Here is a 13996-nt window from a genome sequence, read left to right as displayed (position 1 = left end):
GGGAAAACAAATGGTAGCACCAGGGTGACCAGTTCATCGTTGAAGGGATCCAGGGAAGAGGGACCCTAGCCCAACCCCTCCCACTAGACCATCCCTATTCTGCTTCAAGGTGGGGGCACCTGCTGCCTGTAGCTCTCCTGAACCTCTGGTGCCTCCAGGTCCCGGCTCAGGCTCTCGGGGCTCGTCAGGGGCCTAGCTCCGGCTGCCTTAGCTGCCCGGCTCACAGCCTCTGAGAGAAGCAGCTGGGGGCCCTCACCCTGCATCGTCTGGGGGACGGGGTTGGGAGGGAAAAGAGGATCAACGTCAGATCCAGTGCCACCATCCGGCTCACCCTTTCCATGAGTCAACCACTCCACTGAGTCTCCATGCTAGTGGAGAGAGGGGAAATAGAGTCCAGGATGTGGTTTTTACAGCAGAAATGCCTTCCTAATTCCCCTTGGCTCCAGCCAAAACCAAAGTGAATGTGCTTGAACGTGCTCTTCAAAATGAGAGGCAGAAGGGATCAAGCTATCTGAGATTCAGAGCTAGATAATTCACAAGAGGAAACCCACCTTAAAGGAAAATGGGATCTAAGCACATGGGGATTAGGCAGCTGAGGAACCAATACAGGACTGCTAGCAAACAGACTGTCAAGTCCTGTATGGTTATGCAACAACCAAGAGCAAGTCTGAATCCCAGAAAAGTTTCCTCATTAAAGGAGGGGAGGGGAGGGGAGACTGAATAACAAGAGCTCCTACCATCTCTAAATAGTTTAATTCCAGGCATGACGGGGAAACCTGGATAGAGAGAGAGGCTTAGGGAAGAGGAAAACCAACCTTGCGTCTCTTGGCAGGCATACCACTGAGGTAGGCATCACTCAGAGGGGGCTGCGGTTTCACCTTCCGCTGGCTCTGAATGTCCTGCTGGATAATAGGGACCCATTCCTGGGGAGGAAAAGATGAGAAAGTAGTAATGCCCTTGACTTTCAGCTGCCTTGACCCACTGGATCACTGGATTACTTCCTGACACTTACTGGGGGGACTGCAGCTGCCCAAGGTTCTGTCTCAGCTGAAGCTCCATCCTGTTCATCCCGGGAGCCCCCCTCAGGAGCAGGAGGTGGACCTCGGGACATGGCCTCTTCTGCTGTTGTTCCAGGGGCTGGGGAAGCATTCTCCCGCTGGGTGTCAGATGGTGGGAAGAGCCAGGCTTCAGAATTTTTAGCCTCCAAACCTTTTTTTTTTTTTTTTTTTTTTTTTTTGAGACAGTGTCTCGCTCTGTCGCCCAGGCTGGAGTGCAGTGGCCGGATCTCAGCTCACTGCAAGCTCCACCTCCCGGGTTTACGCCATTCTCCTGCCTCAGCCTCCCGAGTAGCTGGGATTACAGGTGCCCACCACCTCGCCCGGCTAGTTTTTTTGTCTTTTTTTTAGTAGAGACGGGGTTTCACTGTGTTAGCCAGGATGGTCTCGATCTCCTGACCTCGTGATCTGCCCGTCTCGGCCTCCCAAAGTGCTGGGATTACAGGCTTGAGCCACCGCGCCCGGCCACCTCCAAACCTTTCTCCCCCAGCCCTCCACTCCACATTATCTGGCCCCTCAACCTCCCCCTCTCCCGAGTACCTGAGGCTCAGGGGAAGCTCTTTCTGCTCCCTGAACTTCCATTGGCTCCTCAGGAAGAGGCTGTGAAATTAAAGAACAACATATTTTGGCTGGGCATGGTGGCTCACGCCTGTAATCCCAGCACTTTGGGAGGCCGAGGCGGGCGGATCACGAGGTCAGGAGATCGAGATCATCCTGGCTAACACGATGAAACCCCATCTCTACTAAAAATAAAAAAAAAAAAATTAACCGGGCGTGGTGGTGGACGCCTGTAGTCCCAGCTACTCGGGAGGCTGAGGCAGGAGAATGGTGTGAACCCAGGAGGCGGAGCTTGCAGTGAGCCAAGATCGTGCCACTGCACTCCAGCCTGGGCAACAGAGCAAGACTCTGTCTCAATAAAAAAAAACAACAACATATTTCCTCTCAGATCTCTCCAGTTCTCTCAAGTACCCTGACCCCACTGCCCAACAGGTCCCTTACCTGGGGGGGATCACCAACCCTGCGAACGTATCTGAGAATGGCATCAGGACCTACGGGCATGTGCTCCAGTACCACCTGAAGCCTCAGTCCCATCATAGTGGTCAGCCAGCTCACCAAGGAGGGATTCACCCCGCGAGACATACGACGCTGAGGGGCAGAAAGCAGATTTAGAACATAAAACCCTCAACCACCTTTCCTAATATATTAGATCTGGGGTATAGAACATCAGTTTAGAAAACAAAAATGAAAACTGCAGAGAATGGAAACCTCAGGAAACAAAAGGCTAAGGACCTGGGGCTAGGTGGTGCTTACAATTCGGCCATTGATAACAGCAGCAAGCTCCATCTGCTGTCCCCCCAAGCAATGCAGGTTCAGGGCCAGGCATTCAAACAGGCCTTGGTTACACAACTCCAGCAACCGGGCCCCAAATCCACTATCTGTGGGCAAAACACAATGAGGGAATGCTGGCACATGGCAGCCCTGCACATCCAACAGGCCCCACTTGCCCCAGCCTGGCCAGCCACTGACCTGTGCAATGCAGCACATGAGCAGCAATGCTATTAAACTGCTCTTGGAGAAATTCCAGGTTTGTCCGGATGATGTCCACACCTGGCTGAACCTGCACCAAGGACTGAGAGACAAGATACACAAAAACAGGAATCGTAAGACTGGGAACGGAGGAGGCAGCTGCCTTGACCAGACCCAGGAGAGGAGGGGAATAGAGAAGGGTTACTCACAAAACTCTCCCGCACATACTCTTCTAGCCCCGTGATCAATGTGTGGGTTGCCATCTGCGGAGGAAACAGAACAGGTTTAGTTCAAAGCCTCAGTCCTCCCAAGACTTCCACCTTGACCCCAACAAGTCCAGGGCTTGTGTGGGGGCAATTGGAGCTTTACCTGGCAGAGAAGCAGTCAGAAACAAGGAATAAAATGTGCAAAGGAGGAGAGCTCTGGGGCCCCTGGCCTTCATTTACCCGGATGTTACTGGGGGTGGGCTCCTGACCACCCAGGTAGTGTTGGTGGAAGAAGGATCGCAGCTGGGGTTGCAGCCGTTGTAGTGGCTGAAAATGCCCATGGAGAAGCATCACTACGTCCACCATAGAGAAGTTCTGGCACAGAAGAGAGAGCAGGGCCCCAAAGAATCCTGGAGGACAGGGGCAGATGTTAGCAATCGCCTTTACCACCTGGCTTGCCCACCCACAACCAGGTGTCAACCTCATCCCACCTTGGCAACACCCCTAAACCAAGGCCATCTACCTTCCTCTGGCTGCCCCTTCCTGGAGCAAGCCAAAGCACCCCCTTTTGCTCACCAAGGGCCCCATCAGCTCCAGGCTCAAAGATGTTGCTGGATCCACTGAGGCGTTGTATGAAGGCAGCAATACTTTCACTGCTGCCAGCCCGAGCCCCCAAGGAGCCCAGCAGGGAGCTCAGCACACCCTGCACCACTGAGGTAAAAAACTCCGGTGATAGGCTCTCAAGACCCAGGCCTCCAGGACTCCCTGCCCCACCAGAAGGGGAGCTTGGTGGGGGCATGGTCTGCTGCTCTGGGGCAGGTTGTGGGGGTGGAGGAGGTGGGGGTGGTGGAGGGGCTGTCTGTGTTGCCTGGCAAATAGAAAAGGAACAAAGAACAGAAGATTGAGGTGAGAATGCAGATAGGGAAATAATACGGCATCAAGAGGGCACAAACATATGGGTCTGGGAAGATGGGGATTTACATTCTGATCTTTACTGCTTAGAGCAGAAATATGATAGGTATTTAACAGAGTCAGGCAGCACAACTACCTACCTCTTCCTCTGAACAGTTTGTCAGAAAGCAGTGACACTAATTACTACACTTTCTTTTTCTAAACCTCATTTTCTTCATCTTTAAAATGAAGGGTTCAGAGTCAATGAATTCCCAGGGCCCCTTCCCCCACGTGTCACTAGGGGCTCTTACCCAGTGGTTATATAATGGGAAGAAGGTACCACTGCCTGGCTGGGCCAGGAGACAGGAAGGGTGAGGTGAATGGCAAGCCAGCCACTCACCTGCAAGAAGTCAGTCATGCCCTGGAGAAAGGCAGGGACACCAGGCATCGCCACAGTGATAGTGGGAGAAGCCACACCAGGCCCTCCAGCCCCTGGTCCGGCAGGCCCTAGCAGGTTCCCCAGAAGCTGAGAGAACTGAAGATCAGCCGTGGAGGGTTGAGGGGTGGGTGGAGGCTGGGCAGGCCCCCCAGGGGCGGGGCCAGCTGTGGTAGCTGTGTTGGTGGTGCCAGCACTGGCAGAAGCAGTGGCAGGGGCTGGTGGTGGAGCCATTCCTGGAGTCCCCTGAGCTGTAAGAACCAAAAGAAAAAAGCTGGGCTGAGCATGGTGGCTCTCGGCTGTAATCCTAGCAACTCTGGGAGGCCAAGGCAGGAGAACTGCTTGAGCCCAGGAATCTAGGCCACATAGCAAAACCCCATCTCTATCAAAAAACAAAAAAAGACAATTACTAGCCAGAAGCTAGTACTGCTAGCTACTCAGGAGGCTGAGGTGGGAAAACTATTTGAGCCCAGGAGTTCAAGGTTACAGTGAGCTATAACTCACTGGATTGCACCACTGCACTCCAGTCTGGGTGACAGAGCAGGACTCTGTCTCAAAAAAAAATAAAAAAGCTGGCCAGGCACGCTGGCTCAAGCCTGTAATCCCAGCACCTTGGGAGGCCGAGGCAGGTGGATCATGAGGTCAAGAGATTGGGACCATCCTGGCCAACATGGTGAAACCCCGTTTCTACTAAAAATATAAAAAATTAGCTGGGTGTGGTGGCACGCACCTGTAGTCCCAGCTACTCAGGAGGCTGAGGCAGGAGAATCACTTGAACCCAGGAGGCGGAGCTTGCAGTGAGCCAAGATTGCACCACTGCACTCCAGCCTGGTGGACAGAGCGAGACTCCATCCCCCGCCAAAAAAAGAAAAACATTGAAACCTAAAGACAAACAAGACACTATAGCAGCCCTACTCCAGGAAAGCAGGAACCAAGAAAATACAGAAAGAACTAGAAAGTGCCAATAAGCAGACTAGGAAAGGAATTTAAAGTCTGAGTGGGGAAGAATGAAAACTCACCCACAAGGACTGGCTGCATAAGAAGCTGCCCCACAAGGCCGCTCACCATCTGGGCCAACGAAGCATTGGTACCCAGCCCGGCGCCCTGCTGGATAGAGAGCAAGGAAGGACTTCAGACCTGCCCTTCCATGCACCACCACAGGAGTCTCTCCCTAGACTGTTACGCACTAGAACTCCCCAACCCTTGCTCACCAGTGTCCCAGAGACTGGGGGCCCTCCAGGATGAGAAGGCCGAGCCTGTGGAGGAGTGGGCCGGGCAATCACCACCCGGGTTGGAGCTGTTGGGAAGCCTGGTACCTGCTGTCCTGTGGGTGGCAGAAGAGAAGAGACCGAACAGGGCTGAGGGCCAGGCCCTTGCCAGCCAGCTGCCACCACGGACTGTGCCCCACCTCCCAAGCCTCCCCTTCCAGGTCATTACCTGCGGCCGCGGAGGCAACAGCTGCCACCATGGCCTGATGAGTGATCTGGTGGGCGACGGCGTGCATGAACTCAGGGGGCAGGGAGGGCAGCTGGATGAGGGTGGAGCCTGGGGGGCGGGTCTGATGTAACCTTGAACCTGGACCCCTTCAACCCACCCACTCAGCCCTTCCCCTTCACTACCCAGAGCTCAGCCTGCCCTGATGCCCTCACTCTTACCCAGGGTTTGGCCATGACCAGGGGGCCCCAGGGGGCCAGTGGGAGCACTCGGAACACCACCAGGCTGTGTGCCAGAATCTGGGCAGGGAGACAGAGAGAGTAGCCCTGAGGTAGGTAGGGCCAAGGCCTAACTATATCCTACTGAGATCAGGCATACTTCAGGCCCATAATCCCCCAATCAGAAAGCCTGCTTTTCCCTCCATCTAAACAGGGAGAAGGTGCTCCCTTCACCATGCAAACACATCTCCAAAAACAAAGCAACCCGTCCCCCACATCCATCTACTAAAGTTTCTGCTCTGGTCCCCAGGCTACCACCACCAGCATGGGCCTCTCCCTTCCCCACCCTGTTTCCTCACACCTCGACATGAACCTCCCTCAACATGCTGATTCTACTCTTCTCGCCAGCAACTGATCCTAACTCACCTTGAATGTTCATGTGCATCATGACCACGGGTTCCACGCTCTGGTGGGAAATCCGGATGACCCTCGGGTGGCTGGTGGCTGGCGGGGGAGCTGGACCTGGAGGGGGAGCCCCCTCAGCTGAGGACTCGACATTGGTAGAAGACGGAGCCGTGGACGAGGCCTGCCCAGGACCAGGGGGAGGTGCCTCCGCATTGGGAGTTGGGGGGGGCCGAGTCCCATTTCCTGTCATGGTCACAGTGGTTCCCACGTTGATCTGAAAAAGACAGATGGACAGGCAGAAGTGAGAAAAATACAGAAGCCTAACCAAGAAATCCTCACAATAAACCTCTGAAGTATCCCCAGCCTCCATCACCATGTTTCCAAAGTCTCCTCCTTTCCTAACCTCCTTCAGGCCCAGTAGCTACCCTGGGTCACTCTATCAACACCCCTCACTCTCCCTCAGGCCAGACTCCCCCTAACCCACCTGTATGGGAATGGCTGCCTGCTGGAGCACCATGGGGGTGGTGTAGTGAGACATAGGCCGGACTACATGCAGGTGTCGTGGGGGCGCACAGGCCAGATTGCAGCGCAGGTCAGACAGTGCAACAAAGGTGTTGCCCAGCAGTCGCAGGCTCTCCCCTACCAAGTTGATCAACCGCTGATCCTCCTCCCGGCCCTCGTGCTGCACACCCCAGCCAAACACAAAAGGGCAGAAAATATCAAGCTGGAGTCCATCTCACTAATGAAAGCAATAATGCCTTCTAAGAATACCACGTCCTCCAAAACTTTCAGTTATATCCTTATAAGTTTATATGCAGACCAAATCTTTGCGAATAAATTACATCTTATTCACATGAGAAACATCCTATTGAAACACTACAATGAATCAGTAAGTCAACATATACTGATTTCCTTTACTTTAAACCTTCTAAATTCATTCAAAGGCACAAAGGGTACAAGGACAGTGGTTACAGAAAAGATTATCACTTTCTCCGTAAGGGAGGAAAAAAATCACTTACAGGTTCAGAGGGAAACTGTTTTGTTGCAATGTGTGTGTGGTTTTGTTTGTTTTTTGAGACAGAGTCTCGCTCTGTCACCCAGGCTAGAGTGCAGTAATGAAATCTTGGCTCACTGCAACCTCCTCTTCCCGAGTTCAAGCAATTCTCCTGTCTCAGCCTCCTGAATAGCTGGGATTACAGGTGTGCACCACTACGTCCAGCTAATTTTTATACTTTCAGTAGCGATGGGGTTTCACCATGTTGGCCAAGCTGGTCTCAAACTCCCGACCTCAGGTGATCCGCCCACCTTGGCCCCCCAAAGTGCTGGAATTACAGGCATGAGCCACTGCACCCGGCCCTGTTGCAATGTTTTTCGAGGGAGGGAAAGAGTTATCTGTATTTCAGCCTGTTCTGTTTTAGGAGTACTGGGGCTAAGGAGAAAGGGCAGGGCCATCAAAGGGCTCACATTGTTATTATAGTCCGTGGTGGCAGCAGCACCCAGAACCTCGTAGTAGCGCTGCAAGAAGGGCTGGAGGCGACTCTCCAGCCGCTGGAGCTCTTGGAGCACCTCCACATACTCCGCAGGGGAAGGATGGCTGTGGACAAACCCAAGGGGCAGTGAGCCAAAACTTTCCTCAGATTCCCAACCTCACAGTCAACAGGGACCACATGTGCCCTCCTTCTCCCTGGTCTCCCAGAGCCCTGGCCCAATCCTTCTCTGGACCAGCAGAGCTTCTATTTTCAACCTCCGCCTCCTGGGTTCAAACGATTCTCCTGCCTCTGCCTCCCAAGTAGCTAGGATTAAGTCGCCTACCACCACACCCAGCTAATTTTTGTATTTTTTAGTAGAGACGGGGTTTCACCATGTTGGCCAGGCTGGTCTTGAACTCCTGACCTCAGGTGATCTACCCGCCTCGGTCTCCCAAAGTGCTGGGATTACAGGCGTAAGCCACTGTGCCGGGCCAAAGCTTCTATTCTTTACTCCCACCCATGAGAGGATGGGGAGAAGAAAATGAACTTCTCCCACCCTCTCCACCACAATCCTGCACCTACAATGGTGAGAGACTAATTCTAAGAAAAAGAGCAAGCCTACGTGAACTCAGAGAAGAGAATTCTCATCAGGCTCAGGAGATACTATTTGGATTTTCTTGCCGTAGGGAGAGCAGTTCTTCTCAGCTGCCTGTCCTAGCGTCATTTACCTATACCAAGAGAGCCCCTCCTCGCCCCTCAATGGTAACCTTCAACTAAGACCTCCAAGTAATCCTTTCCCTCCCTTGCCATGGTTCATTTTCTTCTCCCCATACTTCACTTAGGATTTCCCACCCCCTAAAGATTCCCTCCATCTCTCACTTGGGTGCGTTTGTTTCCGGGGCAGGTGTTGGGCCCGCTGGGGCTGGACCAGGAGTGAGCTCCGGGTTCTGGGCTGGGGCACGCTCCTCCACTTCTTCTGCCTCCATGGGCTCCCGAGGAGGTGCTTCACTTTCAACTGGTTCTGATGTTTGAGAGCTCAAGGCTACTGGCTCCTGGGTCACAGCTGGTGGCTGCGGGGGTGGCTGACTATGCTGCGGTTGGGGTCCTCCTCGACACTGAAGGTAGGGGAGAGTCAGAATACCAAAAGCAGGATAAGACTGCTGCAGAAGATTACTCTGCAGGAGACTGGACAGAGAAAGTATCCTAACTAGACTCCCTGAAGGCATGGCTCTGCAATTGTATCTCTAACTCTCTAGCAACTAGCATAAGACTGACACAAATTAGATGCATAATAAGCATCTGTAATTTTTTTTTTTTGAGACAGTCTCTCACTCTGTTGCCCAGGCTGGAGTGTAGTAGCACAATCTCAGCTCACTGCAACCTCCGCCTCCCAGGTTCAAGCGATTCTCTTGCCTCAGCCTTCCAAGTAGCCAGGACTACAGGTGAGTGCCACCACGCTCAGCTAATTTCTGTACTTTTAGTAGAGACAGGGTTTCACCATGTTGGCCAGGCTGGTCTCGAACTCCTGACCACAGGTTATCCCCCTGCCATGGCCACCCAAAGTGCTGGGATTACAGGCAGGAGCCACCATGCCTGGCCGCGGCATCTGTAATATTTGTAAATAACTTTCTAACAAAGAGTAGAGACTGTGGTTTCCTGTCCTCCATAAGTTGGTTTCCCAGCCTCCACAAGTTAAGAATGTGGAATCCTTTAACTGAAAAGAGATGCCATGAGACAAGTCGGAGACAAACTCCCCGGATACCAGGCAGGTATGGCAGAGGATTGGCAGAAATGAGCGCGCCTCACAAAGATACTTCTTCTGCCCAGAATAATGAATGCTGCAGAGAAGACTGCATTATGAAGGCCAAACCCTGTGGATGTGGCCAGTCAAGCCCCAACCCCCAGGATGAGAGAAAACGGAGAGGGAGGGTGGGGAGAGACCCTAGCCAACCTTGCCCACTTACCTCCATCCGGGATAGTAAGGTCTGTATATCTCTGATCATGTGTTGAGCCATCACCAGCCGTACCCGGGGCTCACTCTACAACGAGAGAAGGTTGATCAGGGTAGGTTACAGATGAAGCCATGAGTTCTACCACCTACTAAATCAGGTCCCAGCCATCTCTCAGTCAGGTCCAACCCACCTCCCAGCCTCCTTCTCCCAGATCCCCTTCCCTGACCCTCGGAGGCCCCTCAATACCTGAATCGGGGCCTGTTCCATGTTGATGTGAACATCCACAGCAGAGCCGTCACTCTGGGGAAAGGGTAAGGGAAGTTGTTCTGGGAGAAGCCAACACTAAGACCTCCACACCTCCAATTCATTCCCTGGAGCCCCGCCCTCTTTTCTCCTTAAAGACTGAGACCAACAGCACACCACAGCGCCCCCTGAACCCAATCTAAAGATGGAAGCATCTATCTTATTCCCTGTTGCTACCACAACCAAAGCTATCCACAAAACCCCTCCCCTGTGGAACATAAGCTTACAGGAAGATTGAAGGTTCCAACCATGACATAGCTGTTGGCATTCCGGTCATGAACAGAGGCCCCAGGCCCCCGAGTACCAGGCGAGGGTCCCCCACCATGAGTGGCTGAGGCAGACCCCGTCCCAGAAGATGCCCCAGAAGGGAGCTGAGTCTGAGGAGGAGCCCGTTCCACCAGGTGGATAACCTTTCCCCCAACATCTGCAGAAAAATAGACACACACCGAAACATAGTATGAACAGGTAAACCCATGGCCTCAGTTCATCCCTCCAGACAGCAGCCCCAACCTCTGAACTGCCTCCTCAGTCCCCTTACTGTATTCCTGGAGCTTCTTATCATCTTGCAGAACTCGTCCCTGGTAAATGAGCCGTTGTTTTTCAGACGGAATGCTGACAGAGGCAGCAATGTGCTCCTTAAACTCTTTTACATTCATCTGAAAGGAAGAGGAGGCATGCACAGGAATGGAAAGAATGGAAAAAAAAGGAAGAACACAGATAGACAACCAACTTGTGGAGGTGAGGTGTAAAAACTACCCCAGAATCACTACCCACTAGTCTTGACTGTGAGATAATTACTGTGCAAACCCTTAAACTAAAGTAACAGCTGTCAAAATACAGACAATAAACTTGGCTGGGCACGGTGGCTCACGCCTGTAATCCCAACACTTTGGGAGGCCAAGGCAGGCAGATCACGTGAGGTCAGGAGTGTGAGACCAGCCTGGCCAACACGGTGAAATCCCTTTTTTACTAAAAAATCCAAAAAAATTATCCAGGCATGGTGGTGGGTGCCTGTAATCCCAGCTACTAGGGAGGCTGAGGCAAGAGAATCACTTGAACTCAGGAGGCGGAGGTTGCAGTAAGCCAAGATCGCATCACTGCACTCTAGCCTGGGGGACAGAGAGGGACTCCATCTCAAAAAATTAAATTAATAAACTAAATGAAGCTCAGGTTATAGATCCAGGAAAAATAACACGGATGAAAAACAAAAAACCACCTGGACATTATATTTTCTGTCTGGCTCCCATGGGAATTCCCAAGAGACTATGTGTCTAGAAACATCAGTGACCCCTTCCCAAACACAAAATGATACAAGTTTATTTACCAGACTCTCCTGTGATTTCGAAGATTAAAAAATGACAAAGAAGATGGGGTCTGGAATCAGGTGAATGAAGAAAGACTAAGAAGATAAAAAAGTAGCAAAAAAGGTCCCGGCACAGTGGCTCACACCTGTAATCCCAGCACTTTGGGAGGCTGAGGCAGGTGAATCACCTGAGGTCAGGAGTTCGAGACCAGCCTAGCCAACATGGTAAAACCCTGTCTCTACCAAAAATACAAAAATTAGCCGGGCGCAGTGGTGGACATCTGTAATCCCAGATACTTGGAAGGCTGAGGCAGGAGAATCGCTTGAACCCAGGAAGCAGAGGTTGCAGTGAGCTGAGACTGCACCCCAGCCCTCCATCCTGGGCAACAAGAGCAAAATTCCACCTCAAAAAAAAAAAAAAAAAAAGTAGCAAAAAGAGAAATATTTTTCCTAACTAGAGACTGACTCTTGGGAAGTACCAGAGTGTTTATACACAACCAATCACAAGTCTATACATAGCTTTCTTATATCCAGGTAATACCATGTTTTAGAAAACCATGGACCACCCCACATGCAATTTGTCTCCAAGTATTACAGAAATAAAGACATAGATAGCTAGGGCCGGGTGCGGTGGCTCATGCCTATAATCCCAGCACTTTGGGAGGCCGAGGCAGGCAGATTACCTGAGGTCAGGAGTTTGAGACCAGTCTGACCAACTTGGAGAAACCCCATCTCCACTAAAAATACAAAATTAGCCGGACATGGTGGCACATGCCTGTAATCCCAGTTACTAGGGAGGCTGAGGCAGGAGAATCACTTGAACCTGGGAAGCGGAGGTTGCGGTGGGCCGAGATTGTGCTATTGCACTCCAGCCTGGGCAACAAGAGCGAAACTCCCTCTCAGGAAAAAAAAAAAAGACATAGATAACTGTGTCCAAGGCTTTAAGCTCAAGAGACTCAAGATGTGACACCAAAATTAGTAATTTCACTCAACAGTCTATCAAGGACCTATCTCCAGTATGGGTTCTGATTTCTAGCCTTTAAAAACACAGCATAAACCTGACTGCTTTCTATCAATAACACATACTTGCTTAGGGTCCCTGTGCTGTTTCCCTTCCCAAAGGCCAGAGCCATGTCTGTCCCTTTGGGCTGGGGTCCACCCGTGATGATGACACACATCTTCCTTCCTCTGTATTTCCCTCTGCATTAAGTTCTATCTATGTGAAGGACAGAACAAAATCAGCTTCACTCACAAAACATCAGAAAACGTTCGACTGGAATACGAAGGGATCAATAAAAAGAAAATCTGAGGCCAGGTATGGTGGCTCATGCCTGTAATCCCAGCACTCTGGGAGGCAGAGGAGGGCAGATCACCTGAGGTAAGGAGTTCGAGACCAGCCTGGCCAACATGGTGAAACCCCGTCTCTACTAAAAATACAAAAATTAGCTGGGTATAGTGGCACACACCTGTAATCCCAGCTACTCAGGAGGCTGAGGTAGGAGAATCGCTTGAACATAGGAGGTGGAAGTTGCAGTGAGCCAAGATCGCGCCACTGCACTCCAGCCTGGAAGACAGAGTGAGACTCCATCTCAAAAAAAAAAAAAAGAAAAGAAAAGAAAGAAAATCTGATCACCAAAAATCAGGCTCATCTCTCAGGCTAAGGAGCCTAAACGAGGAAAAAAAGCTAAAGGTGTCTTCCAGAACTACTGAGTTGTCTCACCTGGGCCCCCACAATAAAGGTCCGAGTTTGAGAGTCCAGCGTCTTCACCAGCACCTCCAAGCTGTCAGGCTCCTCCACAGAGGTACTGGTACTATCATTAGGCTCCATGGCCGACAGGTCTCTAAAGAAGAACGAAGGAAAGGAGGCCCGCTGTTGCCCAGCAGAGTGTACCCGGAAGACTCCCTAGCGTTAATCCCTGCCCCAATACCTAAAAAGTTTCTCCTACACACACACACACATTCACACCTGTCCCCATCCCCCCTCTGATTCTGGGGCGCAGGGAGAGAAACACAAAAGGGCAGGAGATCGACGGCATAGGGAGCTGGAGGACGAGAGGTGGGAGGGGCTCCATGATGCCAATCACAATAAGCGTGGAGCCAGTCAGATTAGGAAGGAAGCACGAGACCAGAGACTAGTGTCATCACCGGTCACGGCAGGACAAGCACCCCAGAGGTCGGAAAATCCTGGGACTACGCGAAAGCGGTGGTCGCGCCACACTCTGCGGGGAAAGTGGTTTCGCGCACGCGCGCCACGCCCATCGAACCCTCCTAACTCTCTAGACCCGAAACGGCACTCACGGGGCCACCGACCTGCTAGCTGACTGCCCGCGTCTCCTGCCTTCCCACGGTGTTCCAGCAGAGCAGCACAACTAACCCACAGCCAAATACAAACACACAAACACACACACACCCCCACTACCCCGCGGCTCCGCCCCCGACTTCCCCACGGACCGTCACTTCCGGTCTCCCCCAAACCTGCCACCGACGGCCACTTCCGTTTCCCGATAGTATTTGGGGATCTCGAGGCGATACTTCCGGCTCCCCCCAGGTCCCCAAGCTTTACTTTTGTGGGGCACGACGAGAAAGTCCGCAGCCCCAAACAGTGAGTTTCTGAGGGCGAGTCGGGCCGGGGCCGGCCTAGGTGGGAGGGAGCCGAGCACCCAGAGGAGCCGCCACCGCCGTCGCCCGGGGGACCGTACTACGCCTGCGTGTGTCGCACTACGCATGCGTAGACACTTAAGCATTCCCCCCCCCCCAACCCCCTCGGCGGCGTTCACGTCTGTGCGCGCGCTTGAGC

At 52.4% G+C, this 13996-nt stretch overlaps 1 protein-coding gene across 39 annotated transcripts in view; it reads right to left on the bottom strand.

Annotated features, from left to right (window-relative positions):
• The window catches only part of LOC105497630 (BAG cochaperone 6), a 14260-nt gene extending 349 nt beyond the window's left edge, over positions 1 to 13911 (bottom strand). Inside the window, exons 1-25 of one of the 39 annotated variants that reach the window (XM_011768886.3) lie at positions 13651 to 13911; positions 12920 to 13040; positions 10435 to 10552; positions 10124 to 10320; positions 9840 to 9893; positions 9606 to 9680; positions 8521 to 8756; positions 7637 to 7766; positions 6657 to 6854; positions 6194 to 6446; positions 5771 to 5848; positions 5553 to 5660; positions 5327 to 5439; positions 5135 to 5222; positions 4080 to 4366; positions 3365 to 3656; positions 3029 to 3198; positions 2792 to 2845; positions 2583 to 2685; positions 2367 to 2491; positions 2055 to 2201; positions 1596 to 1655; positions 1013 to 1156; positions 816 to 923; positions 120 to 266 (exon numbers count right to left, since the gene is read on the bottom strand). In XM_011768886.3, coding sequence (XP_011767188.1) covers positions 120 to 266; positions 816 to 923; positions 1013 to 1156; positions 1596 to 1655; positions 2055 to 2201; positions 2367 to 2491; positions 2583 to 2685; positions 2792 to 2845; positions 3029 to 3198; positions 3365 to 3656; positions 4080 to 4366; positions 5135 to 5222; positions 5327 to 5439; positions 5553 to 5660; positions 5771 to 5848; positions 6194 to 6446; positions 6657 to 6854; positions 7637 to 7766; positions 8521 to 8756; positions 9606 to 9680; positions 9840 to 9893; positions 10124 to 10320; positions 10435 to 10552; positions 12920 to 13027 — 3393 coding nt within the window. In that variant the 5' untranslated portion in view covers positions 13028 to 13040; positions 13651 to 13911. The other 38 variants (XM_071097258.1, XM_011768877.3, XM_024797916.2 and 35 more) reach the window with 38 other exon arrangements.
• Positions 13912 to 13996: the final 85 nt, after the last annotated feature.

Source organism: Macaca nemestrina, chromosome 5 (assembly GCF_043159975.1).
Source record: "Macaca nemestrina isolate mMacNem1 chromosome 5, mMacNem.hap1, whole genome shotgun sequence".
Lineage (NCBI taxonomy): Eukaryota > Metazoa > Chordata > Mammalia > Primates > Cercopithecidae > Macaca > Macaca nemestrina.
This window is presented reverse-complemented; position numbering and strand designations above follow the sequence as displayed.